The following is a 26,347-nucleotide window of genomic DNA, read 5'->3' as shown; positions in this document are numbered from 1 at the left end:
GGAGGCAGGGCCGGGCCGCCCCTCCCCGGCAGCAGGCGGCGGTTGGCGGCCGTCCCAACAGTCCTAACCGCCTCCTCTTGTGCAACATCCCCTCAGGTGTCTGTCCGGCTTCCTGCTGCCGGAGCGGGGCGGCTCTCCGCGGGGAACCGGACCCAGGCTTTCTGCGGAGGTGGAGGAATCGGTCGTCTGATTCGCCGTCCCTCAGGTAGCGACACGGGGTGAAGCTCAAGCCCCGCGGCAGGAGGTTTAGGTCCTGGGCGCCGGTCTGCGTGGCGGTGTCACACCGCTCTGAGAAGCGCCCTCACCCTTCAGAAAGGAGACTCTGAGAAGTCTTCATTTTTCCTAAAAAATGTACGCTCTTCTTCCTGAGCTGCTGCTCGACTGGGTTGTTGTTTGTTTGTTCTTTTTTATTCCATTGTATCATTGCAGTTGTGTGATATGTGTAAGACAAGCCTTGGCTGACGTGCATGTTGTCATAATTTACTCTTCCACTAGGGAAAAGCTACAATACGAAAGCTCTTCACTTTTGCTTCCTTACCCATATCTTCAAAGTGTATTCTTAGCCTGGAGAAGAGAAGCCTCCGGGGAGACCTTATAGCAGCCTTCCAGTACCTAAAGGGGGCTTATAGGAAGGATGGGGAGGGACTCTTTATCAGGGAGTGTAAAGATAGGATGAGGGGTAAGGGTTTCAAACTGAAAGAGGGTAGATTTCAATTAGATATTGGGAAGAAATTATTTACTGGAGGGTGGTGAGGCACCGGAAGAGGTTGCCCAGGGAAGTTGTGGCTGCCCCATCCCTGGAAGTGTTCAAGGCCAGGTTGGATGGGGCTTTGAGCAGCCTGGTCTAGTGGGAGGTGTCCCTGCCCACGGCAGGGGGTTGGAACTACATGATCTTTGAGGTCCTTTCCAACCCAAACCATTCTGTGATTCTATAAGTACCCTCAAGGTAATATACATCACCCCGCCTCCAAAACTTTTTTTTTTTGGGGGGAATTTTATGTCCCTGAAAGTTCAAGTTAAAGATATTTCTGTGATGGCACAAAAAAGTTTATTTCATAAAAGTAATTAGAGTCAAACTTCATCCCAGATTATTTTTTTTTCAATTGAAGTTTTAAATTTTAACTTTATATATGTATAATCACAGAGGTAAGATGTTTCAAAGGGCATGCAGAACACTAACAGGCATTATAAGAAAAAAAGTAAGTAAGAAAGACGTGTAGAGGAGCAAGGAGAACCAGACAGAAGTGGTCTTGTTTTTCTGTTGCAGTGTTTTTCCAACAAGTATGTTTGTGTTAAATATCTCAGAATTAAATCTATACAAATCCATTATATGTGACTGTTAGACTAATTGTAGTTCAGCTGTTGAAAGCAAAAGTCCATTTCTGGTAGGTTGAATAACTAAGCCATTATTGAATGTCATCTGCCTGAATTCCAAGGTAGCGGTGCTGTACCACATTGTTTTTACAGCCTTTTTTACAGCTTTGTGTTACGCCCAAGGCATTAATGTTTCTCCAGAATTTAAGGCTAGAGGGGAGCCATAGTAGCTGTTTTTTACAAACACCACCAAAGAGCCGCCTTTTAGGGGTAATAAAACTAAAACCCCAACTCCACAGATAAGTTAATGTTATCACCTGGGGTGGAGTTTAATTCCACCCCTCCCCCCCTTATTCTGACTTAGAATCAGATGCTGTCATTACCGTGGTTTACTTTACAAAATACCTTTAGGGACATAGTTAAGTAGTAAGATAAGTTTTTTCCTTCCCTGTTCTGTTTATTTTCAGTGAAAGTTGGGGTGCTCTTCCAACATAAATAATGCACGATCAAGTTAGTATTTGTCAATATTAGTTCCTGCTAAACCCAACAAAATTACTTCTCTTCTTGGGTCAGTTAGGCTAAGATTAATAACGGCCCTTTCTAGCAGCACATTTGAAGTTGTGGTGTGGCTTGTGGAAACATGTAGACAAGAAGAAGAATTATGGTGCTCTTTACTGTTTCATGGTTAATTTCTTTGGTTTGTCTTTAATACTGCTTTAGATGAGAGACTGTCGCTGAGGGATTTAAAAGTGGCATTATTAAGCGCTTGAAGGATTTCTGAATGTAGGAGTTTTGGACTGGGTTGCTGGGTCCGAGCTTCTTTTTAAGAAATAGTCTTAATGATTTGTATCACTTGCTTCATACTTGTTTCTGGGGTTGAAAGAAGAGTGTATCCTGTAGATCCTTCCCATCCTGTAGCTGGATCGAGCATACCTGTTCACTCAGTGCATTGTTCAAGGCACAGTTAGAGCCAGCTGAATTAGTTCTAGTGGTGGTAACTTGCTTCTGGTGCCTGTCACATCCAGGAGGGTTATTAGCAAGTCCTCATGGTAGGTGGCTAGCACACGTGCAATAATCTGATGGTTCCAGGAAGTAGCATGATTGCTGTGTGCCTGTGTTCAGAGTCACTGCCTATATATATATGCAGAGCATGTATGATGCCTCCCAGACACAGTGAATGCAGAGTGCAAGTAGCTGCTATGATACAGAATTGAAGGACAGCTGACAGGAGAGCTCTTGGTTTGCCTATAGGAAGGTTTGAAATACATCTGGGCTATATAAAGTGTAATTTTGTGTTAGTTTGAAGTTAGTGGTATTGTTTATTCTGAGATACAAAATGATATGCCATACCATTGTGGGATAGTGTTTTTATGGAGTTTCTTGGGCAACCTTTAGCAGCATAGGATGGAGTACAAGCCACATTGAGAGTTTGCAAGCTGCTGATTTTGGTCTACTTTAAAACTCTATCACCTTATTGGAAAAAAAGCATTAAATGAATAGCACAAAAAAGATAATCTGATCTTTGTTTTTAAAATCTTAAAGGGCTTTTCTTGCTGGACTTTTTAAATATAGAATTTATATTGTACTTTGTTCTCTAACTAAGGCTCTGAGTTTCCCATAAATAATCTTTATGGTGCTGCTGTCATGGGCACGTAAAACTGTTGCACAAGTTATTTATTTCAAGAGGAGCATTAGTTCCTCAAAGTATATGCATTTGAACTTGTTACTTTGATTGATTTATGGGAATAACAATTCTTGGTTTTAATTTTCTTTTGTTTCACATTTTAATGCTACTGTTGACACTTTAGCCTTCTGCTGAAAAGCCCAGAGGCAGGCCTCTGAGGTAAGTTACCATAAACTCATTTTTAAGAACTAGTATTTGTAACAGTGAAGTGTCACAACATGCCAGACTTGAAATGGACTGTAAGAAGGATTAGTCTAAAACGTGATCACTTGCATGTTGTTTCTGCGGTAAAGCGCAGCAAGTTTTAGTGAGGTACAAGGTTTTTTTTTTCTTCTGGGTAGTGTTAATTATGTAAGTGAGTCAGTGGCTCTACCCAGAGAAATTACAATGAAGAATACGTGATTTAAGATACTATTCAAATTGCATACCTGATAGATTGTTTTCCATAGACTAATTAACAGAAAAATATTTTGATAAAACTTATATGCAGGAAACAATGTTTTCCCCTGGTTGAATGCTGTCTGCTTAAAACAATTAAATTTTGAAATCAGGAGACCTGTGTTTCTTAAAGATTTTCTTGTTCAGGGCGCAATATTACCTTTTATAGTTTAGTTCACTTGGATCAAAACATCACCCAAAATTCTAAAAATACTTTTGTGTCAGGAGGCTGCTGGGAAGGACCCTCAGTATTAAAGATATGCCTAAAGGGTGAACACTCATATTCGGGAATAAACGGGTCAACAGAAAGATATTTAGAAATGTCTGTTTCTAAGTCATCTTGCGAACAGATGTCCTAGAAGTCAAATTAATAGTTTCTGATCTGAGCAGTGGGATTTTTTAAAATAGAATTCTAAATATGGTTTTTTTGGCAGTGTAATTTAATAATAGATTTTTATATCTAGGAACTATCTACAAAGAGTTGCCTGACTTGTTACACCAGTGTGCTACCAGTCCAGTAGATAAATATTTGAACTGCCTGAGTATGATGAAGCTTGTATAAATAGATGATTAATTTCCCATAGAGAAAAGAATGTCTCCCTTCTCACACACTCATATGCCTCAGATTTCATAAATACTAGCTCTTATTTTTGTTTGGCATAATCCTCAGTAAAATTAGTTCTGTAGTCATTAGGGTTTTATCAGCGTAATCTCACTTGTTCCTTTTATGAATGATTCCTTCGTGGCATACTGAATAGTGAATGTGAGAATGTACACCTTCTCACAAACTCAAGGTTTTGTGTGATCCTTCAAATACTTGTAGAACAATGCAAGTTGAGATTTATTACTTTGAGCTGCTTCTGTTACTGAACTTGTGAGCACATCAGCTAATGCCACATTAGAATTTTATCAGCTGTGTTGCCTGAAAAGAGAGAGAAAGAGAGGAGACAGTTCAGATTTAGAGCACCCTCTAATTTTCAAATGCCGTGATGAAATAAGTTATGAAACAATCTTAGTGTCTGTAACTTTATATGAAATCTCAGCTCCTGTGAGGCAGTCCGTTTCCTTGTGAATTGAAGGGTTACCTTGAGATTTTTTTAAATATACATTTATATACATGTGGTCCAGGATGACTAGAAATTGCGCTACTACTACTCCACATCAGTGGAAAGAAGGGTCTGTTGTCGTAATTTCATTGTCAGCTTCTTGCAGCAGATGTGGCATTTTCTGGGCATATGTTGTCATTCTCTAATCTTTGCATATGCAACTGTTACAAAGAGATGCTAGAGGACTATGCTGAGATTACGGATTGAGCAGGTTATATTGTCAGGTAGATGTTGTCTCCCAGATTATTTTCATTTAAATCTTGTTTTGTCCATCTTTGTGACAGCTCTTCACCGGAACCCTTCTTGTAAAAGTCTGTTGCAAGAAGTGCTATTACTGCTTGGTCCGAGATGCAATAAAAGAGGTTCTAAGGAATACAGGTTTAGAGATCTTTACTACAGGAATGGTATTTTAGTCCTGTCTGAAAGAGCAGAGACTGAACAATTGCACACACTGAATGTTCAGGACAGTAAAGCTTCATATGCATTACCTCAGGTTTAGGCTTGGTTCAACGTTAATTTTTGTAGTCTGTCAGAATAATGAATTTATTTCCATATTGTCATCTGCCCAGGGTCATGTGAAATATGTAATGCAAGAAGATTTGGAACGCTGCTTGTATATGGTACTGATGTTTTCAGTCTGGCACACAGTTTACATAAAATGGTTAGGTGTAGCACTATAGTTAGAAGATTAGCTGATGAGGAATAGACTTTATTAGCAAGTTCTTAAATGTTTCCCCTGTTTTTTCTATGTCTCTCTGGGCCCTTAGGTAACTACAAAATAGGTATTATTTTTTTTTTTTGTCTATTGTTGTTAGTAGTTCACAGGCACTAGCAAATGTCCTATTACAGCAATAGCTTACCTCAGAACAGGTTTGAGACTTGTGACTAAAGGAAATGATACCACACCCAGTGCTCACTTCATGAGTGTTTTGGTCATGTTTTGGTTATGTATTTCTGCTTGTCAGACTGGGAAGCACCTATTGCTACAAACATATCATTGTACTACTCTGGAAGGTTATCTGGGCAAGCTTGTACTCTCCTCTGGTATTGCAGCATTGACAGGACTGCTGCAGGGTGACAGTTCAAATGCTCTGTTAGAAGATTATTCTGATAATAGATCTGTTCCTTTCGAGGTAGAATGCCATGCTGACGGTTTCTGTTGAAAAGCAGACATTGGCTGTGTTATTTGACAGATGCCACTTATCTTCAATAGAACAATTAGTGGAATTCAAAGAACATTACGATCGGTGGAACTGCAAGACAAGTCAAGTCCTTGACTTGCAGTTTTGCTTTGATAATGAACAGCTCAAGCAGAAGGACTTGTAATGTACTTAGTTGACCTAATCGTGCTCTTGAGCAGCCTAGACAAGGCATAGGATCAGGAACAAGTATTTCCCTTGTGACTGTACGTTGCTGCAGTTCAGAGTCTGGATGTTGCAAATTCTGCTGCACAGTTTATATAGTAATTGTCAGTATTCTCCTGTACAGAATTATCAGTGTTTTTTTAAGAGCCTCTTACGCTCCTGTGGTCATAAAAGCTATTCGAATAAAAAGGACTATTGAGCTGTCATCTGGTCCCATTCTGGTGTGTGTTACCTCACTTTATGGTGTACCCTGCATAGAGGACAAACAGTTGATAGCTTGAGAAAAGCAGAGGTTTTAATTATATTTGGTCATTGGGGAGCATAGTTACTTTCATAACAATAACTAATTGAATAAATAAGTCTCTTGTGATGTGATGTAATTTACTGGCAATCAAGGCTCATCCTACCAGAGCCCAAACAATATCATCTGCCCATGTAAAGTTATTCCAGTATCCCAAATGTGCAAGTCATCCAGCCGTGTATCTAGAATATTTTGCGTTTGATTTGCCTACTAGGTCTGGCAGTGTGTTGTAGAATGGCATTTCAAGAGATAATGCACTAGTGCGGCTGCGATTTCTTATTTCCACCATCCTGAAGAGACAGCAATTTGCTGGACTCCGTATTCCATCAAGTCATCAAAAAGAGCATGCTTGCTTACCTGACAATGACTCTGATCCTTGAGAATGTTTATCTTTAGGAATCCTACCACCCACCTCCCAAACCTGTTTCAGAAGTTTTCAGCTAACACAGGGTTTCAGACCTGAGGAGAATTGGGTGGAGCTGAAGTCATGCTTCCTTTCATGCAGTATGGGATTACGAGGATTCGTGCAGCATATGCAGAGCTCCAACAGCTATTGCTGTTTAAAAGACTTCTGACTTCACACATGTGAAGGATCTGTGTGCCCTCTGCAAGTTCTGTAATGACTGCGATGTTGTAAGAGAAGTATTTGTTGTTTATTTACTGAGTTTTACTGCTGTAAATACTGTTTTGGGTTAATGAGAGACGACTTATTTTCACTAGTAAGCATTTTAATAACTTTTAATGTTTATAATGTTATTGAAAATCAGGTTATATACAACTACTTACTGTAAAATGTATCAGTCATGGTATTATGGATAATCATGTTGTCTTTTTTCAAGTAAAATAGCAAAATTATTTCTTGAAATGCATTAGAAGCATTACGGACCTCTTCAACCCATTATACAGGTATTGATTCCGAATATTCTCAAAACCTCTGAGGACAATGCCTTGCATTATTTTTCATCTTGGATTTTACAAAACTGGAAATGGAAGAGATTAAATAAATCACCAGACCATCTCAGGATTTGGGAAGTTTTGTTTTTGTATCTGGGTTTCAAGTTGAGTATCCTCCACTTGGAGCAATGCGTATTCTTGTTATAGATTGTCTTTTATCTAATATGAATGCAATTATTAGGTCTCATACAAGAGCATTTGTATTTTGGGGAAGGAAAGTAGCTTTTTTTATTCTACCTTTCTCTGTGTGTTAAAGGACTCTTTTTGCACAGCACCTTTTGCTAGATCTCCTCTTTTCCCACAGCAGATGCATAGTGGGAGAGTCAGTGACGTGTGGAGGAGGAGAGGGAGTAACTAGAACTGACATATTCATGCGAGAAAGTACTTGTGATGTAAGAGAAGTGGGACATGCACACATGCAAAGTAGAAAAAGATGACCGGATTTTTAACTTGACTGGATGCTATCTGTTTATGTATTGGGTTTGCCTGGCAAGGATTTGGTAGGAGGAGGGGGAGAGCTACAGAGGTGACTTCTGCAAGAATCCACCAGAAGCTTCCCCTATGTCCAATAGAGCAAACACCAGCCAGCTCCAAGATGGACCTGCCACTGGTCAAGGCCAAGCGCATCAATGATGGTGGTAGCACCTCTGGGATAATGTATTTAAGAAGGGGAACAACAGGAGCAGCCAGAAGAGAGGAGTGGGAGAAGCAACTCTGCAGGCACTGAGGTCAGTGAAGAAGGAGGGGGAGGAGGTGCTCTGGGTGCTGGAGCAGAGATTGCGTGCAGCCCGTGGTGAAGACTATGGTGAGGCAGGCTGTCCCCCTGCAGCCCATGGAGGTTAACAGTGGAGCAGATATTCACCTGCAGCCCATGGAAGACCCCAGACCAGAGCAGGTGGATATGCCTGAAGGAGACTGTGACCCCGTGGAAAGCCCATGCTGGAGCAGGCTCCTGGCAGGACCTGTGGATCCACGGAGAGAGGAGCCTGTGCACGGTCAGGTTTGCTGGCACAACTTGTGACCCCATGGGAGACCCGTGCTGGAGCAGTCTGATCCTGAGGGACTGCACCCCATGGAAAGGACCCACGGTGGAGCAGTTCATGAAGAACTGCAGCCTGTGGGAAGGACTCACGTTAAAGAAGTTCGTGGAGAACTGTCTCCCGTGGGAGGGACCCCATGCTGAGTGTGAGGAGTCCTCCCCACGAGGAGGAAGGAGTGGCAGGAACAATGTGTGATGAACTGACCCCAACCCCCATTCCCTGTCCCCCTGTAGTGCTCAGGGGAAGGAGGTAGAGATTTCGTAAGTGAAGTTGAGCCTGGGAAGACGGCAGTGGTTTGGCAAGGTGTTTTAAGGTTTGGTTTTTATTTCTCATTTCCCTATTCTGACTCCTAATTGGCACTAGTCTGTTTTGGCTGCGATGGTAATTGTTGAGTGATCTCCCTGTCCTTATCTTGACCCATGACCCCTTTGTTGCATTTTTGTCTCCCCTGTCCAGCTGAGTAAAGGAGTGATAGAGCAGCTTTGGTGGGCACATGGTGTCCAGCCAGGGTAAACCCACCACAGTTTACCAGTGATTTTGGAAACGTTACTTTAACAAAAGAAATTTGGCTATAAGTCCTTTTGGGGACTTTAATAATAAAGAGTTTCAGGGAAGTTAGAGCAAGAAAATTTTGACTGTTTTGAGAAGTATATCTCAATTCAAGTTTGAATTCTGTTGAATTTCTTGAAAAACCTTTCTCCTTGCTGTTGCAGCATCGGTAGCTTTTAGAACATCATTTTGTCAGCAGAAAGTTGTTTTTCTGGAAACAGCCATTAAGGAGTCATGCACTGGTCTACGCTGGATTCTATGGGCAAAGCCACTGACTGTTAACGAGCTCTGTCTGGCAGCCAGGAAAGCAAATAGGGAATGGAAAATATCAGTATAAAAAGGGAACCAGGAAAAAGGGATCAGACTGTTTTTTAAAGGAAGGCTTTCTAAGCCTAAAATACATTAGTTTAAAAACAATTTAAATACTTGAACCTTAGAGCTTAACTCTTTTTTTTTTTTTTTCCCTCAAGGACAATGACTGAAACTTAGTAAAGTCATGTGAGCAAAGGATACTCAAAGATGGAATCATGTTTAGGTGTTTGGGAGGTGCAGGAGGATTTCCATGAATCTGACATGCTGCTTAAAAGTAGTGTATGTGCATGGATATTCGAATGGTTCCTTCACAGATCCCTTACATTTACTTCAGTCTCCAAAAGGTTCATCTCTAATATCGCAAAACAGAGATGGAGGGGCAAAGTGTGAAGTGTGTCCTAGTGGAATAAAGGAAGCCTCAGGAGAATTCCCTCAGACCACAGTGTTTACTTTCTCCTGGTTTCAGTTCATTGTTCCTCTTTTCCATCTTTCTTTCCCCTTTTTGCCTCTAAAACAAGTTCCTTTACACCAAAAGTCATATGAATACAGTGAAAGGAAGAGAGATGGCTTGGGTTAAGTATAGTTTCATGTTCAAGTATGCTATATGTGTATGATGCAAGTGAGCTGGCTGGATAGAAGCAGTTGCCTTTCCTTCCTTAACTCTGTTTAGTGTCCCATGCGCTTTCAAGGTAAGTGAATCCAGAGAGATACTGTGCCTAGACTGTGGGCTTACTGTAGAGAAGGAGAACCTGAAGCTAAAGAGGCTTGGGAACTTCCCAGATAGGCTGCTTGTGGAAAGACTGGGCACTTTTAACCTCTGAGTCAAGGACAATTGTACTGTAGAGGCTCACCTCCCAAAGAGTGCTGGAAATGATCAGCTGTATTTCTGAAGAGTATAATTATAGAGATTTTTTTTTTCATATAGAAAATATCTGCTGCTCAGACCTAATTAGGCTTGCAAATGTATGTTATCCCAGAGTGGGATTCATAACTGCTAATGAAGTTGTTTCTGTTGGTTTGTAATATCTGCTGGTCTTCTAATTCTAATGGAAACTGATTGCGATACTTAGGAGGACATATGAGAAAGCTTTTGGTTGTTATTTGTTTTTAAAATGAACCTCCAGAAAGAACGCTTCCTCCTAATTCTCAGTTGTTACTTGGCTTCAAAGTAGTTTATCCCTATTATTAAAAATATAGTTGTTTTTTAAGATTTACTGAAGCAAGATCTCCTATTCCTTTTTACCCATTTAAACTTTTTTCCAATTCTGCCATACTCGTGGCTTCAGCATTTTGTTACAAATGTTTGGTGGGGGAGTATATAATATGATTTTTTTTTCCCTTATTCATTGATTTATTATTAATATCTACATTATAAGATACTGCCATTCATGTGAGCTTTGCAGGAGGTAATTTAGAGCTTGTGAAGTTTTATTGTCACTGTGCTTTCTTTGTGGTGTATCCTGTTTTCAGTTTGGTTCCTCAGGCATTCTAAGAAACTTGGTATTGTTTCTTATGTGCAGATTTTGAAAAGAAGTTTTATACCTGCATGGCAAAGCCAAGAGAATGACAGTAATACTGTAATGTTGGTACATCATACATCTTAAAATTTGCATTTGGAGCCTCAAATCTTTCTCCTGACAGGCTGACAGTTATAATAATGATTAGAGAACTAATGCATTGTGACGATCCCATTGTTTGCTTTTTAGTCCATTTTTTTAAATAATGATTTCTGTTCCTGCTTTCTAGCTTAAGAAATGGCGGCACAGTGTGTGACAAAGGTGGAGCTGACTATTGCCTGCACCAATCTCTTGGATAAAGATGTTGGGTCCAAGTCAGACCCGCTGTGTGTGCTACTCCAGAACACGAGTGGTCAGCAGTGGTATGAGGTACAGTGCGATGCTTCTCGTGAATCTGCTAAAAACAGAGTCTAACTTGTTGAACCTTTTAAAACACTGGAGCGTATGATTTCATTAAAATATTTTAATTATATACCAGCATCTCTGAATATTTTTCATTAGATTATGTCTATAATAGTTATACAGGTAGGATGCTGATAATCATTTTCTACTAAATAATTACACCTGTCTGATTTCTAGCATTGTTCCCCCAGCCATGTGTGGATCAACAGAAGAAGCCTTCCAAGTGCTTAAATGTGCTTTTATAAATACAGTACTCCAAAACTAGGATCTCATCCTGCATTGGACAATCTACCATTTTTATGTTGGTCTTCCTGTGCAGGAACAGACACTTCTTACAGGGAGCAAAGAAAAACAGGTCCTCAAATATCTCTGATTTACAGCAGTGGGATTTGTATTGTAATGTGGTTATTTATATTTGATGAAAAGTTTGTAGAAAGATACGGGTTTATACTTTATACTAAAAAGAACTTTTGAAGGTCTTAATAGTTTGATACTTCTTTTTTGAGTGCTTGTTTCATTGGTGAATTCCTGGATAAAGTGATATCTTTCTAACTTCAGGTTGATCGCACAGAAAGAGTTAAGAATTCCTTGAACCCAAAGTTTGCCAAGAAATTCCTAATTGATTACTATTTTGAGCTTGTTCAGAAACTTAAATTTGGAATATATGACATCGATAACAAAACCTATGATCTGAATGATGATGACTTCTTAGGAGAATTTGAATGTACACTGGGACAAGTAAGTATGCAGATGATTTCCTTTAGAATTAAGAAAATGTAAGTTCATGCAAATCATTAAGTACTTTTATCTTAAATTTGTCACCGTGTTCTTGTGTAGTTGAGGTACTCTTAAGTTGAATAGGATTCCCTTCATTTGTTTTTTTTCAAGCCTCAGTTCAGTGTATATACATTTTATTTGCAAAAGGTCTTGAGATGATGCCCTGAAATGTACTCTAGAATGGTGACTGTCCAGATTGCTATCTGAAAGTGGACTATCAATAACCACAAAGTAGTAATTGCTGTTTATTTACTCTAATATTCAAATTTTTATTTTTACGCTCCGTAAAAAGAGAATTGGTGTATACCGGCCCTTGTGAACACTCTTATGTCATGTTAACCTTGTAATTTGCTTTCCACTCAAGGCAAGCAGCGATTCTGGTTCTGCCTACTGTTGCTTTCACTCCTGTTTCCCTGTCAAATTCTGCTATTTGTGCTGTCACGATTGGGCAGCTGCTTTTTAACTTGTTCTTTCTAATAGATCCTTTGAAGGCACTTCTCGGGAGAATCTTCTTAGGATTTTTCCCCCCCTGTGTCTAAAGTAATTTTATTTTAAGTGCGTTATGAACATGGAGGCATTGTGAATGAAATGAAATTCAGTAATAATTTAAAATTAATCGTTCATTCTTAAAGTAAAGAAGGACCTGCGGAGGGAATAGACACACTTCTGAGAAAGCATTGCCCGAAGAGAATGAAATAAAATCAACTAGAAATATTGCAGGGGGAGGTTGATATTTGTTTGCATGACAAACATTGTGTTTGTAAATCTGTTTGCTGAAGCCATTTATGAAATGTGGCTTGCATGTGGTTGAATGGTATGTACGGAAAACTTCAGAACAATTTGAGATTGCTACTTAAAGTATTATGATGCCGTGAAATGCCGAAGCTTTAATATAGCAAACCCTACTTCATTATCTTTGTCCATGTACGTGTATCAAGTTACTACAAGACATTTTATTTCATATTGCTCCTGAAACTCTGCATGTGTTCATCTGAATATGTATTTTAAAATTTTGAAATGTATCAAGTACTACCTATTTATTTATAGGAGATCATGGGAAGTAAATGTAGTGCTGTCATCTTCATAATGAGGGGAAAAATTCCCCAAATGAAAATACAGTACTATCTCATTTAATTCCTTTGAAAATCTGTTAAATTGCGCTAATAATGCTTGATATTCAAATTTTGTCTTGGCAGATAGTTTCTAGCAGGACTCTGACAAAACCATTAGTACTTAAAAATGGCAGACCTGCTGGAAAAGGAAGTATTACGGTAAGACAATTAAGACAATAAATCTCTTTACTGTTTATCCTTATATATTTTTGTGGTTTTGGTTTTTTTTTTAGCTAGTTATGAGCTTCAACACAGTGTGTCTAATCTACAGTGCTGTAAAAAGTATCTTAAAGCTTTTTTTTTCCTCCACTAATATTTTTTTGTCATTCAAAAGGAGACTAGCCCACCTTCTGTGTCTGTAAGTCTCATTGCGTCCATCAAAATAATTATGGCATCTGATGTGCTACTGTTTGGGCAGTATTTTTAGTTGTCATGATCATCATCTAGTGAATCCCAATGTCAAATCGTTTCTCCTTCCCTTGACCCCATTTTTTTAATGTTTCATTTGTGAGCAAACATGATTTTTAAGGGACCTGTCAAGGACTTGTCATACGTACAAAAGTATGTAGTGCCTGAATACAAAACAAGTATTTTGTTTTGTTTGCCTGTCTAGATTACAGCAGAAGAAGTGAAGGATAACAGGGTGGTGGTATTGGAAGTCGAAGCAAGGAAACTGGACAATAAGGTATTGCTGTTTATTTGATAAAGTAGTAAATTCAGAATCTTCTCAAAAAGGAAATATTAAATTGTTCTTTCTTATTTTTGCTGAAATAATGAAATCTATTAAGACTTTCTTTTTTACGCTAAAAAAGAAATTGAAGAAAGATTGCTTCAGAGTGACTTCATTGAATGTTTTGAAATGAATTATAACATATTTCTAAATAAGACAAGTGCATTGCAGGAATATTCTGTGAATACCATGCTTCCATTTAAATGTAAATCTTTACATTTGATCATAAAGATAAAGTATTTTTGGTATATCTATTGATTTGAGTAGTTGTATGAATGATTACCTGTTAGCTCTCTGAAATAAATGGTAAAGAGTGTGGTTGGAGTGTATAAATCTGTTACGTTAAATATTTTGGGGCTGGCTAAAATACTGTGTCAAAAATTAAAAAAAAATGGAAAAAATGTTATTATTTTTCCCCGTTGATTTAAGGATAATTTTTTTTAACTGGGTGAAATCCTTAATTTCCTAACTCTCTGTCATAGTACTTGTAAGTATTCTTTTGCTTAAGCTGTCAGGTATTCAGTGTGTGGACACTGCAGAACTTTTATCCTAAATTGACGGACATGCCATGTTTTCTTCCTGTCTTTCACAGGTGGTAATATTATCAGACTTGCATTTCTTCATCTAAAGCTTTTCTTCTCTGAATATGTAGTTTACTTTTTGTTAATCTAAGTGTGTTTTAACTAGCATTTAATGAAATTCATGCCACAGGCTGTTCTGGGATAATTACATGTTCTTTAAATACAGGATTTTTTTGGAAAGTCAGATCCTTATCTGGAATTCCACAAGCAGACTGGAGATGGAAACTGGGTGATGGTTCACAGAACAGAGGTAGGATATTTTCAGTCAACAACCTTGAGATTAAGGTTATTTCACTTCCAGTGTGTCACAGCACTAGAGGTACAGTGCCTTACAAAAAAGAAGAGAATGGTCTGGTAGTTGACATGCAGACGGGTTAGAAATCACCTCCACTCTTCCGCTGATTTTCTGATAGGACAGGAAGTCTGCCTTACTCTGATTCTGGTTTATGCCACCGGGAAATACTCCCCCCCACCCCGGCCCCAAGCTTCCTTCAGTCTAGAATAAAACAAATGTTCTGAAGAGGTACTGCAGACTCACACAGGAACATTTGTCTCAGTGCTACTCCGAGGTTAGAACTTGGGCATTCCTGTGACTGTGCTGTTCTTAGGTCAGTGTCACCTAGCTGTACCCTTTGCTAATGAAAGTAATTATACCAAATGCTTGCATAGCAAGGGTGAGCCAAGGGTAATGCTGAGTAAGAGAAAACGTGCTTGAGCAGCAGCAACCCTCCACCCAGGAGGGAGGTACGCAGGTCCTGTGCCAGCAACTGACAGGGTAGGAGTAGATTCAAAATGTCTTGCTGTAGTGGAAGCTCAGGTGCTAGTCAAAACTGAGATACTGTGTACATTTAAAGTGGTGACCATTGTCATTTTGAAGGATGGATATTGAAGAATTATAAATCCTTTTTGTGTCAGATTTATAAAAACAGTTTCTATCATTAGGTGGTTCTTCTGCATAAAATGTATCTCTTCCGTGAGGATTTCAGTCATCTTCAGTTTCAATAATGAATCCAGAATTTGCTGTTCCAGCCCAGAATTGGCTGAAGGATTAGTACTTTATGTGACAGATTTTAAAAACCTTTTTATGTTACTATTATTTACTGTTTTCATTTTCAAAGGAGCAGGTATTTCTTTCTCTGCACTCCTACGGTGCTGGAAGTATAAGTATTACTAGGTATTACTAGTTAAGTGTTACTTATTGTGTGTAGTTTCTTATGCTTTATTAGGTCATTATTTGGTGTATTTGGTATATTACAGATACATTCCAGTTAGCAAATTCTGAAGATTCTTCAGTATTACTGTTAACTATTACTTGTTTAGCATTCAGCTTGAGAAACTGTGTGCAGTAGGGCGTCTCTTTATCCTCGTGCACTGTTTGTGCGTAACTATACCGTGAATTTCTTGAGGGCATATTTCAATAAGTGACATTTCAGAATAAATATAAGCTGGAGTGAATTGTAGTCTCCAAAGCGTTGATGTATTCAGAAATTCCAATGTAATCTTTTTCCATGTTTTTTTGGTAAGTCATGCTTTTATATGTGTTTGTGTGTACGTATATGTGTGTATGCAGAAATTTATTTTTTTGCAGTGTAGTAGCTGAATGATACAGTAGATCGCAGTGCAGTCTAGAAAAATACGGAGTTGAAAGATACCATCTTTTTTGGATAATGATACTGCATGTTAGGAATGTTTAGTTTGTGAAGGCATGATCAATTACGATGACTACTTTCCACTCTTGTGAATAATACGATTCTGGTTTTTTTTGGTGGGTTGGGTTTTTTTGTTTGTTTTTTACAGGTTATTAAAAACAACCTGAATCCTGCTTGGAGGCCCTTTAAAATCTCTCTCAATTCTCTGTGTTACAGTGACATGGATAAGTCAATCAAGGTAATGTATATGAAATGTGTGTATGAATTAATGCATTAAAAAATGAAAATATGTAATAAATGGAAGATGTGTTATTTCAGTTATTGCCTCTTTTTGTTTCAAGTTGAATTGAAAGCATTAGGTTTCTTACTCCTATTTGAAAGTCAGAGATACATGCATGTTTTAGGAAAAAGAAAATGCATCTCACATTTGTGATGCATTATCTCGTAAAAGTTGGTCTTTGGAAGTCTGGGAAAACAGTTGAACATAAGGAGCTTTGAAATGTCCAATTCAGTTTCTTATTTAGATCAAACAGTTTTAGTGTTGCATCAGCCACAATTGATGGTGTTAAGATGCTGTACAGTGAAATATACATGCTAAAGGCTAGAATATGCTTTGTTCTACGTTACAGATCTTGTAATACTCTGTTACTGATGCAACAGGTAACACTAATGAAATTCTTAATGTACTACCTGATGCAATTACTAACACTCAATATGCTAGCTGAGGTAACAGATGTATCTTGTGGATACCCTATGTTGCAACTCTTCTCCTCAGATGAAACTGAACTTTCTGACAGAAAGTCAACCAAACCTGTGAAGTGATAGTTTTACCAGAACTGGTCTCCAACTCTTTGTATTTTCAAATCTTATCTTGAATAAATTATGTTTAAGGTCTGAATATTTTTCTTCAGGAATTCCCTTCAGGGGAGGCTAAACAACCAAACAAAATGTCATTTAGAAGCTATTATGAACACGTTAGGAACCTGATATTTTAGCATTTGAAAAAAAAAAAACAAAAAACAAATGAAACAAACCGCTATACTTGCCATTCTTCCTCTGGGAAGGAAAAATGAGAGCCTAATCTGCATGTTGACAGGTATTAGTCATATGACTTGGGGCAGTTCTGGAAAATGCTTAACAGCCACAGGGATCTAGGTGTTACAAGCACCCGTACGGATTTAAATACATAATTATAGAGGAGACTAACAAACAACTTTACAAGCCCAGAGCCTGCTTCCCTTGCTGCTTCTGTGTTTTTCCCTTCTCATTCCTCTCTGCTTCCCTTTTCCCCAAAATAGCTGTGACAGCTCTTACATCTCCGTATACGGTAAATATATTTCTCTTTTTCAGTAAACAATCATACTAAAACTATGGACCATTGATTAAAATATATCTATTAAGATGGAGTTATTCCTATATATCTATCATAATTTTAATAAAGTATGTTCTTTTGAATCTTACCTCAGAAGTGTAGGTTTATTTCCAGAGGAAATAAATTTTACTTGGAGTTCTTATGGACATGCAGGTGGATGGTGGGATTATGTTTGAATTTAGAAGTCTGAGAGCTATCACTTCAAACATTAAAACACAAAGAGAATTGTATTATAATGTTGTTGAAGGATTAAACACTACTTTTAACACTTTTATATGTGCGCAGTTGCATACGTAATGGGCTATTTGTCATAGTAAGTAAAACCACCAACTTTTCCATAATGAGTGGCTTTTCACCTATTTAATGGCTTAGTTTGTGTATGCCCAGCGATGCACAGACCAAGTGATTCTTTATCTTCTGGATTTATGTATTCCATGTGAGTATGTTTGCAGTCAGTGAAGTTTTTCTGTGTTGAAAATGTAAACCTTTCATCTGGAGCAAGCATGCCTAGTTCTGCTGGGGAAAATATATATCCAATTTTATTACGTGGTTCCCTGGTGCTATTGTGTGTCCAGGAGAGCATACATGAAACAAAAGAAATATTTCTCTCTTGCCTGGAGTAAGTATTGAAAATTGGCTTAGATGGGTCAAATACATCAAGCAAGACAAACTTTGATCCCTTTAAGAGGAAAAAAAACCAACACTGTGCTAATCTAAACAGGTATCATGACTATTGGCTTAGGAAATGTCTTCACTTTTAAATTTCAGGTGCTGAAGCACTTGGCTGAGTGTTTGATTGGCTTAATTTATGGCGTTCAAAAGAGTTTACATAGCATCTGCCATGAACACTAGTCTGCTGGTACTGTGGCTGCTTGTATGAGATTTAAGTTGCTATTCAGTGCATGTGCATGCATTTTATTTATTTATTAGTGCATTCAGAGTGGTGTAGGAGTAGTGAAACTGTAACAGGCATGTTTTGCACGATGTAGAACTTGCAATCTATGCATCCTGTTTTGTACTTCAATACTACTGTTTGTTTTCGCAAAAGTTAATTCCTCTCAGAAGCTCAAGTGTATGTTGAAGCTGTTTGTTTTACTTTGTTATTCCTAAATGAAGTGGCCAAGTAATCAACTAAATTGTTTCTTGAATATAATACATAATTTTTTTAAGTCTGGCAAAATGGACATGAAAATAGCTGTTCAGTTTAAGCCTTATCTATTCAGAAAAGGTTTTGTGAAGTTTGTTTTGATTCCAAATAACAGGGGTTCCTACTTTGACTCTTGCTTTATTATTAGTATTATTTATCATCATTATTGGTATTATTATTTTTTTCTGTTATTTGATTAATTTAATTTAGCTAGCATGTCTGTGTTGCTAAACTGATATAAAATATCAGAAGTGGATGGAATTAGCATATGCTATTATAGATAAATACCCAGCTTTTTACCTAGAAAGGCAGTTGGGGCACTTTCATAAATTGAGCTTTTTAGAAAAAACAAAATTTGAGGACACTGTAAGGTTAAAGTAACGGTGGTAAAATTATGGTCACTCAAACTGGTAGGTTCTCAAACAGAAAATAAGTCTATTTTTTCACTTGTGCCTTTTTGGTGAGTTGAAGTGTTAAAAGATGAGTTGATTGAATGGTAAAAGTTAACATTGAACGTAGGAAAAGAGGGATTTTTTTAGTTGACATTCAGATCCGTGAAGTGCGGATCATAGTTACTGTTTAAATTTGATAATCTTAAAAAAAAAAAATAATTCAATTCTTGTTTCTAGATTTACAGCTGAGCCTTCATATACTCATAAATTTTGTGTTATCTTGATGATTAATAAAGTAATATAAAAATATTAATAAAACTCTCGTGATCACCGAATAACTGATTTTTAGCTGGATGCTCAGAGATAGTTAAATTTCCTTAATATCTCTGAAAAATTAATCCATGATGACAGTGAAAAACCCTACAGATTGTTCTCCTACTCTTCCCGACATCCCCTCACACCCAAAACATAGTTCAATATAACTGATGTTACCCGCTCACGTGGGACCTGACATGGCTTAGTATTCTCGTCTCCACTTCACTGGAAGACCTAATCTGACGCTGGATATATTGGCTTTTACCCTATCTTAATCGGTAATTTTTAAATGCAACTCTGTGCAATTCTAGGACTGCAACATGAGAAAAAGTCCATGATATAGAGATGTAGGAATGTTTTGGATGTTCGAGTTTCCCTGAACCAGAAGTGCCATTGCAGTGTTTATTGCTTTTGTGGGGCCATTTCTGTTACTGACACTGAATAATGCTTCATTTTAGGTCGAGTGCTATGACTATGATAGTGATGGGTCTCATGATCTCATAGGAAGTTTTCAAACTACGATGTCAAAACTGAAGGAAGCATCTCGGTCCTCACCTGTAAGTCTTACATAGTCTAAGCTACCTGTGTGGTTTTGATAAGCTGTTTTACTAATTTTTGGAGCAAAACTTGACATCACTTGACTTGCTGGTATCGAAGTTGTGTTAGGACACACCTTAACAATGATACTGTAGTTGAGGCTGACTCAGCATTTACATTATGCATCCACCTTCCTAGGATTAATATCTTGGTTACAGGTTTTAATATTACATATCTAAATAACCAACCGTCAGCACAAATGAATATCACTAATCATAAAAATACAGAAATCAAAAAATTGGGAGTTAAAAGATAGAGTGCAGTACAAACTTCGTTGCAGTTAAAAGACCAAAGCTTGTGGTATTGTTTTCAGGCTTTACTTGGTCCTTTATTTCAAGGATGGCACTTACCAACTGTCATACATACTTTAGTGAATAGGAAAAAAAATCAACATTTATGCCGCTGCACAAAAATGCAACTGAATGTGTTACGTTAGGTACCTCTTCTTTAAAGTGAACTTACCCTTCTTGTTCTTATGATCTGCAACAATTTGCAAACCTTTTAATAGACAAGGTTTACATTCAGAAGAAGAAAGGTGGCATAGCAAACCTTACATGGTATCAAAATATTTTACCATCTTTTCGTTTAATTCTGTAAAACCTGCAGAACTGCTCCTGCATTAATAATAACAGGATATATCGAGTGCCTGCTTGTACTTTTCTAAAATCATGAGTGTTGCATTTGTGCTGAATTTCAGAGCTGTTGAATGTGAATAGTCAGCCTTCACTGTAGTAATTTTTTAATTGCTGCTTTGTGCCCTGCCATGCTTTTCTTTTAGGCATCTGTGTCTGAATTCACTTTGAATTATGCATTGTTCAGTTTCATGCCTCTTAAGGTTTTATATTGTGATATAAGGAATTTTGGACTCATATCGTATGCAGGTAATTCACATGCTGCCTAGTTGGAGCTCTTAAGTATTTTTCTCTTTTTTTTTTTTTTCTAGTTTCTCAGGGGCCAGATGGTATCAGTTTAGCTTTCAACGCTGACCATGATCCTTCTTATTATTGTAACTAAAGTGTGCAAAAAATAGATCGGGAAGCAGGATTTCATAACATTGTTTTTTTCTGTTTTTTTAATGAAGATTTTATGAATCTTTTAGCAAGACATTTTTCTTCATTCATTTTTCTTCTTTACAAAGTTGCACGTTTGTAATAGAGCAGTATTGTAAATTAAACAAACCTAGCACATCTGTATGTTTACTCTTTCAAGAACAAATTTTCTATTAAGAACTGTGATAGTTCCCATGCAGTGTGAAGTGTGTTGTGTAAAGGCTCCTTGAGAATACAAATATCTATTTTCATTGCTCCCCTAGTAGCATAATAGGTGTGGTCTCTTTTGAATTTAAAGAAAAGATATTTTAAGTTATAATCTGCCTGTGCTGGTTTTGGAAATGCTTTAAGAAAGTTATTTTCCTGAGAACTGTGGCTCATGTACCTACCTACTCTAAGTAACTTACTGCTGTCAGTAAGATGAAGTGAAGATAAGAGTCAACACAAATAATGTGCTCCAGATTTCTTCTACTTTTAAAAGGAACTAACCCCTATTCCTGTGTGATCTGATTAATTTGGTAATGTCTGTAAAATATTTCTGGTGCACATTAGAACTTGAATTTATGTACTCCAAGTGTGATCTTCAGTTACTCCCACAATTCTGGCATCAGCTGCACCTGTGGGAGATTTGGTACAACTTCTCTCAAGTTTCCTTGAGGTGAGCACGGGTGTGACTCTGTATCCTCAGTTGCTGAAAAAGCTCATCTTGTATGACTGAAGTAACTGGGTGGCTTCTCATTCTCTGGAGAATTGCTGATTTATTTATTTTTAATCCCTTCCCTTAAGGTATTTTCCCCCAAAGCATACTGTTAGTGAGCTCTGGTTGGAGGACTATAAAACGTAGTTGAAAGATTGTAAATGCAAGGTATCTCATGGCCATTGTTGGCAAGTACCTCACCAGTTGCCATAGTACAAAACCAAGTCCCTGAAAGACAATTTCCATCCAGTAGGAGTGATGCTGGTGGTGAAATGTCCAAAAAAAAAAAAAAAAAAAAAAAAAAAAAAAATAAACAAGAGGCATGTAGACTTCTCAGGTGCTGACCTTGTTAGTGCATTTTTTCGCTTGAGATTAATTGCAAGATCACTTTTAAAAACTTAAACCAAAGCAGCGGAACCTGTTTCTGGCACTGAGCCAGAAAGCATGACTGGAATACCTCCTCCAACTACTTATGCACCAGATGCTGCATTGTGCCATCACGACTGTGTGCTGGCAGGGGCTTCTTAACCTGGCTTAGCTGTTCATTGTGCTTGGAGGTTAAGGTATTGGTTTAGTTGGTGAAGCCTCAACAATTGATTTTGAAAAGCTTAAAATTGTACCTCTTATTTTGTATGTTACTGCTACAGCTGTGATGCTTTGCCTGAATCACTGTGTCTTTAGCGAAAAGAAAGTTGTTAGTAGAATCCTCAGAGGGGAAAATGGTACAGAATTTCTTTGTCTTATTGAAAATAAAGTTGTCTGAACAAACATATTTGTAAGCTTTTGGGTGAGAGAAGATTTCTATTCTGATAATGTGTTTTTTTTTTTCTTGCTGATTTTGGGCAGGCTGGGTTTAATTTTGCTTGATAGTGAAATAAACTGAATTCCTAAACAAGCCCAAAGTACCAGTCCTAGAATGAAGAATTATTAAATTTGTTGCATAAATGATATTTATAGTGCTTTGGTTGGTTTTGTTTGCATTCATGCAGGTTGAATTTGAGTGCATCAATGAAAAGAAAAGACAGAAGAAAAAAAACTATAAGAACTCTGGCATTGTCAGCGTTAAGCACTGTGAGGTCAGTAATACATTCTAGTATGACTCTTTGTTTTTAAGTGTTCAAGCGTAACAACTCTCATCTAGTATGCCTTCACCCTCAAACGGTAAGAAACTTTAAAAAGTCGAAAGCTCTAGAGACAGTAAATATTTAAGGGCTCCGATTCATATAAGGAGATAGATTGACATTGAATCACGTGTCTGTCCTCCCCTGTCCTCTCACTTTCTCTTGAAGATGCCATCTTCAAAAGTCACTTAACAATTTGCAAGGCCATTCCTGAATCACTGCGTTTGTCAACTCACTGTTTTATGGTGAATTAAAATCTGGTTAAGTCTGGTGTTACATGTTGTTATTATAAATTACAGTGCTTTTTTGTTGTCTGCCTGTAATTTTCTAAAAGGCCAGATTCTGGTTCATTGAGTGTGTGATGGCACACACTGTAAATGTGGATGGGATATCTATAGAGTAAAAGTGCTTTGCATGAGTAAAGATAAATCTGGAACCTCAGCAGTTGCTGCAATAATACTTACTGTTTTTCTCCCATAAAAAAAATAAAATAACTTTTATCTTCTATTTTTAGATCATAGTAGAGTGCACATTCCTTGATTACATCATGGGTGGGTGTCAGCTGAATTTCACAGTAAGTTAAATCATTTATGTAAAGTAGCTTTTGAGTTTTGGAACAAACTGAAGTATATAGTTGATTGCTACTGCTCTTCATTTGATTATTGTAAAATTTTTGTTTGTTTTTGCTCTGTAGTGTGGAAGGGGAAAGCCATTTTGCCAGAGTCCATCTAGTCTGTTTAGAAAAAAATTATTCATGGCAGAAAGTTCTGAACCTGTAGTTACGTTTGTTAAGAGCTAGGTGAACTGTGTGGGTGGAGGCCAAGGAGAAATTTACAGTTTTCTGATATACTTTGAGTTTCCTTTTCATAAGGGGACTTTTTTTTTCCCCCCTTTGACCAGAGATTTCACTTTTGCCCTTGATGGCGGTTTTCAAGGCCCTTTGCTTAATGAAGGCAACTTAGAGAAGCCATCGTATGGCTTAGGCCCCTTAAGTTATGTAATTCGCGAACCAAATGCAGCACAAGTAACAGTAATGTCTTCACCCTGGTAATATGCCTCATCACAAAAACAGAGAAGATCTATTGAGGTCAGAGAAAGAACTTATCTCTAGGCTCCTGTGGTGTCTGGCTAGTTGAGCTTCTGAGAGGAAAGATGTGTATGGCAAGAGACAGGATGAAATTAATTCAACAGTTATTGAAGAGCTGCTGTGAACGGTAACGGAAAGTAAACACAGTGAAAACCTGACAGATGAAAGTCACTTCAGCCCTTCTGAGAGATGCAGAGCTTCTGCTGGTTTTGTAGTGGCATTGTTCTAAGAGCGTTGATATTCCAAGAAAGCTGCATCTAAGTGTGTACCTGCTAGATTTGTAGATGTCCTGGTAACTACTGCTTACAACTCTTTCATGATTTTTGCTTTGGCTTTGACAGAGATAAGAAACATCATTTTACCTCTAACAGGAATTTGATACAAATACTACATTTGACAGGTGGGGATAGATTTTACAGGCTCCAATGGGGACCCCCGCTCTCCAGACTCTCTGCATTACCTCAGCCCTAATGGAGTTAACGAATACCTAACAGCCATTTGGTCTGTAGGACTGGTCATTCAGGATTATGATACGTAAGTTTTAGATTTTTATTTAAATCATTTTTTAGACATGTGTGAGTTTTTGTGGTAGCTTCTTAAACCAGTGTTGAAGATGTCAGCAGGTATATGGGAATGAAACTTCTGAGCATAGAGCTAAGAAAAGACTTCATAATCACTGCACAGTCACATAATCACAAGCAGAAGCTTCTGTTTACAGCAGACAAGCAAGGCTTTTCATCTGTAATGTAAAGAGCAGCATTAATTTAAATAAATGCTTGTGTTCTTGCCAATTTGGTGTTAAAGACTGGTTTTGGTCCTAAAAACAATTACAAGGGAGAACTGCCATTTAATTTTGTGTCTTAATGCTTAATAAACAACATTTTTAATGATCAAGAGCAGCACTGATTAGCTAAGCTTACTGAACTATGACAGCTTTTAAAGGCAGGCACTCACTTATTTTCTTTAAAATTGCTTTTTTAGAGATAAGATGTTTCCAGCCTTTGGATTTGGTGCACAAATTCCTCCTTCCTTTCAGGTAATGGAATGTGTAAATGCATTACATAAGACAAGTAAAAGCACTTACTTCAGGAGGAGATTGTATATACGGCCCTGACTATGTCTTTTGTCTGTTGACAGGTCTCACATGAGTTCCCATTAAATTTTAACCCATCAAACCCATTCTGTAATGGTAAGTCTGAGAAAGTAATATCACACCCAGAGAATAAAATGTCTAAGTTGAAGGCATGAAAACCACTTGAAGAAGTGTGAAACATATTGTTCCAATTAAATAATGAGTTTAGCCATGTAGCAGGAAACAACTTTATAACCATTCCCTTAGTTATTAGACATAGCATTTGGTTTCTTTTATGTAATGATTTGTGAAAGTGGTTTAAACAGCTAGGGCACAGTACAGGTAATCTGGGAAAAGTTCTCATGTTGTCAAGCCACTTCATTCTACTTCACTGCTGGCGTGGAGCTGTCTGGTTTCAGTATGATGCTCCTAGTGCCTGTTCAATGTGAGCTCTCTGATAACACCAACTACCACAGGCTGCCAGGCAAAGAGAACTGCTGTAATTCAGTGACGCACACTTGAGCACACAGTATTTGGCCTTTCTGTTCACATAAAGCCAAGCACATTAAGCATGTGCGTTAAACATTGGTCAAGCTGAAGACGTCCATTGCTCGTGAATCGTTTTTTTTCATCATGGCTAGTTTTAAATCTTTGCACTGTCACTTTAAATAACTGATACATACAGTGTTTTAGGAAGATCAAGTGCTTCCAAATATCCTAATTCTAATATGAAAAAATCAATATGATCTATTTGTGTTCTCTAGGAGTCCAAGGCATTGTCGATGCGTATCGGGCTTGTCTTCCTCAAGTGAAGTTATATGGGCCAACAAATTTTTCTCCTATTATAAATCATGTGGCAAGATTTGCTGCTGCAGCTACACAACAGCAAACAGCATCTGTAAGTTCTTTATGGGAGTGTGTGTATTTTTCTTACTCTGTTCTTTCCCTTTTGGTTTCTGAATACTATTTTTCTCTTTTAAGCTTGTAAGTGTACTTGTTTCAACAACTGGCTGTTTACCTTGTGAATTGGTGTTTGGTACCCTTAACACAAGATAAAAACTGATTTTTGCAGATTGTACACAACAATTCTCTCCTAAATTAACTAAACAAACTCTTCAGAGTTGAAATACCAACTTAAAAATACAGGGCACCTTTACAGTATCTTCTGTTCAAAGTTCTTGCAGTGCTATACAGCTGTTAGTCTAATTTAAACCTTTGCATATAGGACAATGATTTAACTTCAGCTGAGAAAAATCAACTAAACCTTGTTTCACGTCAGATAGCTGAGAGAATTAAGTAAGGTAACGAAGAAATGGAGGATATAGTTCATGACACCTAGGTATCAAAAAGACAATTAACTGTCCATACTATAAAGCTTTATGTGCTGTGCCCTCCTCCCTATTAAAATTGTATGCATGAGTTGATCATATTAAGAAATAGGAAGTCTGAAGAGCAAATCTGAAGTATCGAATCATTTAGATGAGAATCCATGCAAGTTCAGCAAACCTGAAGCCATATCTATCTTAAATCATTGATTATAGCAAATACTGGTATTCAGATGGGTAGTAAAATCAGAAAATAAAATTAACTATTTTTGCATATAAAAGTACCTGTGGAAACCAATTTGGAAAAGAGCTATGGATTTTTGTATGTCAAGAGGTTTATGAG

At 37.7% G+C, this 26,347-nt stretch overlaps 1 protein-coding gene across 6 annotated transcripts in view; it reads left to right on the top strand.

Annotated features, from left to right (window-relative positions):
• The window catches only part of CPNE3 (copine 3), a 32,841-nt gene that overhangs the window by 429 nt on the left and 6,065 nt on the right, over nt 1–26,347 (top strand). For 3 of the 6 annotated variants that reach the window (XR_008464765.1, XM_054190860.1, XM_054190861.1), the window contains exons 2-15: nt 97–205; nt 10,809–10,948; nt 11,540–11,719; nt 12,955–13,029; nt 13,484–13,555; nt 14,348–14,431; nt 15,979–16,068; nt 19,515–19,613; nt 22,389–22,475; nt 23,035–23,094; nt 24,008–24,141; nt 24,589–24,643; nt 24,745–24,796; nt 25,444–25,577. Coding sequence is in view for 5 of the 6 variants with exons in the window: in XM_054190860.1 (XP_054046835.1) it covers nt 10,817–10,948; nt 11,540–11,719; nt 12,955–13,029; nt 13,484–13,555; nt 14,348–14,431; nt 15,979–16,068; nt 19,515–19,613; nt 22,389–22,475; nt 23,035–23,094; nt 24,008–24,141; nt 24,589–24,643; nt 24,745–24,796; nt 25,444–25,577 (1,254 nt within the window). In the remaining variant the exon portion in view is untranslated. The other 3 variants (XM_054190862.1, XM_054190865.1, XM_054190864.1) reach the window with 3 other exon arrangements.

This window comes from Rissa tridactyla, chromosome 2 (assembly GCF_028500815.1).
Source record: "Rissa tridactyla isolate bRisTri1 chromosome 2, bRisTri1.patW.cur.20221130, whole genome shotgun sequence".
Classification (NCBI taxonomy): domain Eukaryota; kingdom Metazoa; phylum Chordata; class Aves; order Charadriiformes; family Laridae; genus Rissa; species Rissa tridactyla.
This window is presented reverse-complemented; position numbering and strand designations above follow the sequence as displayed.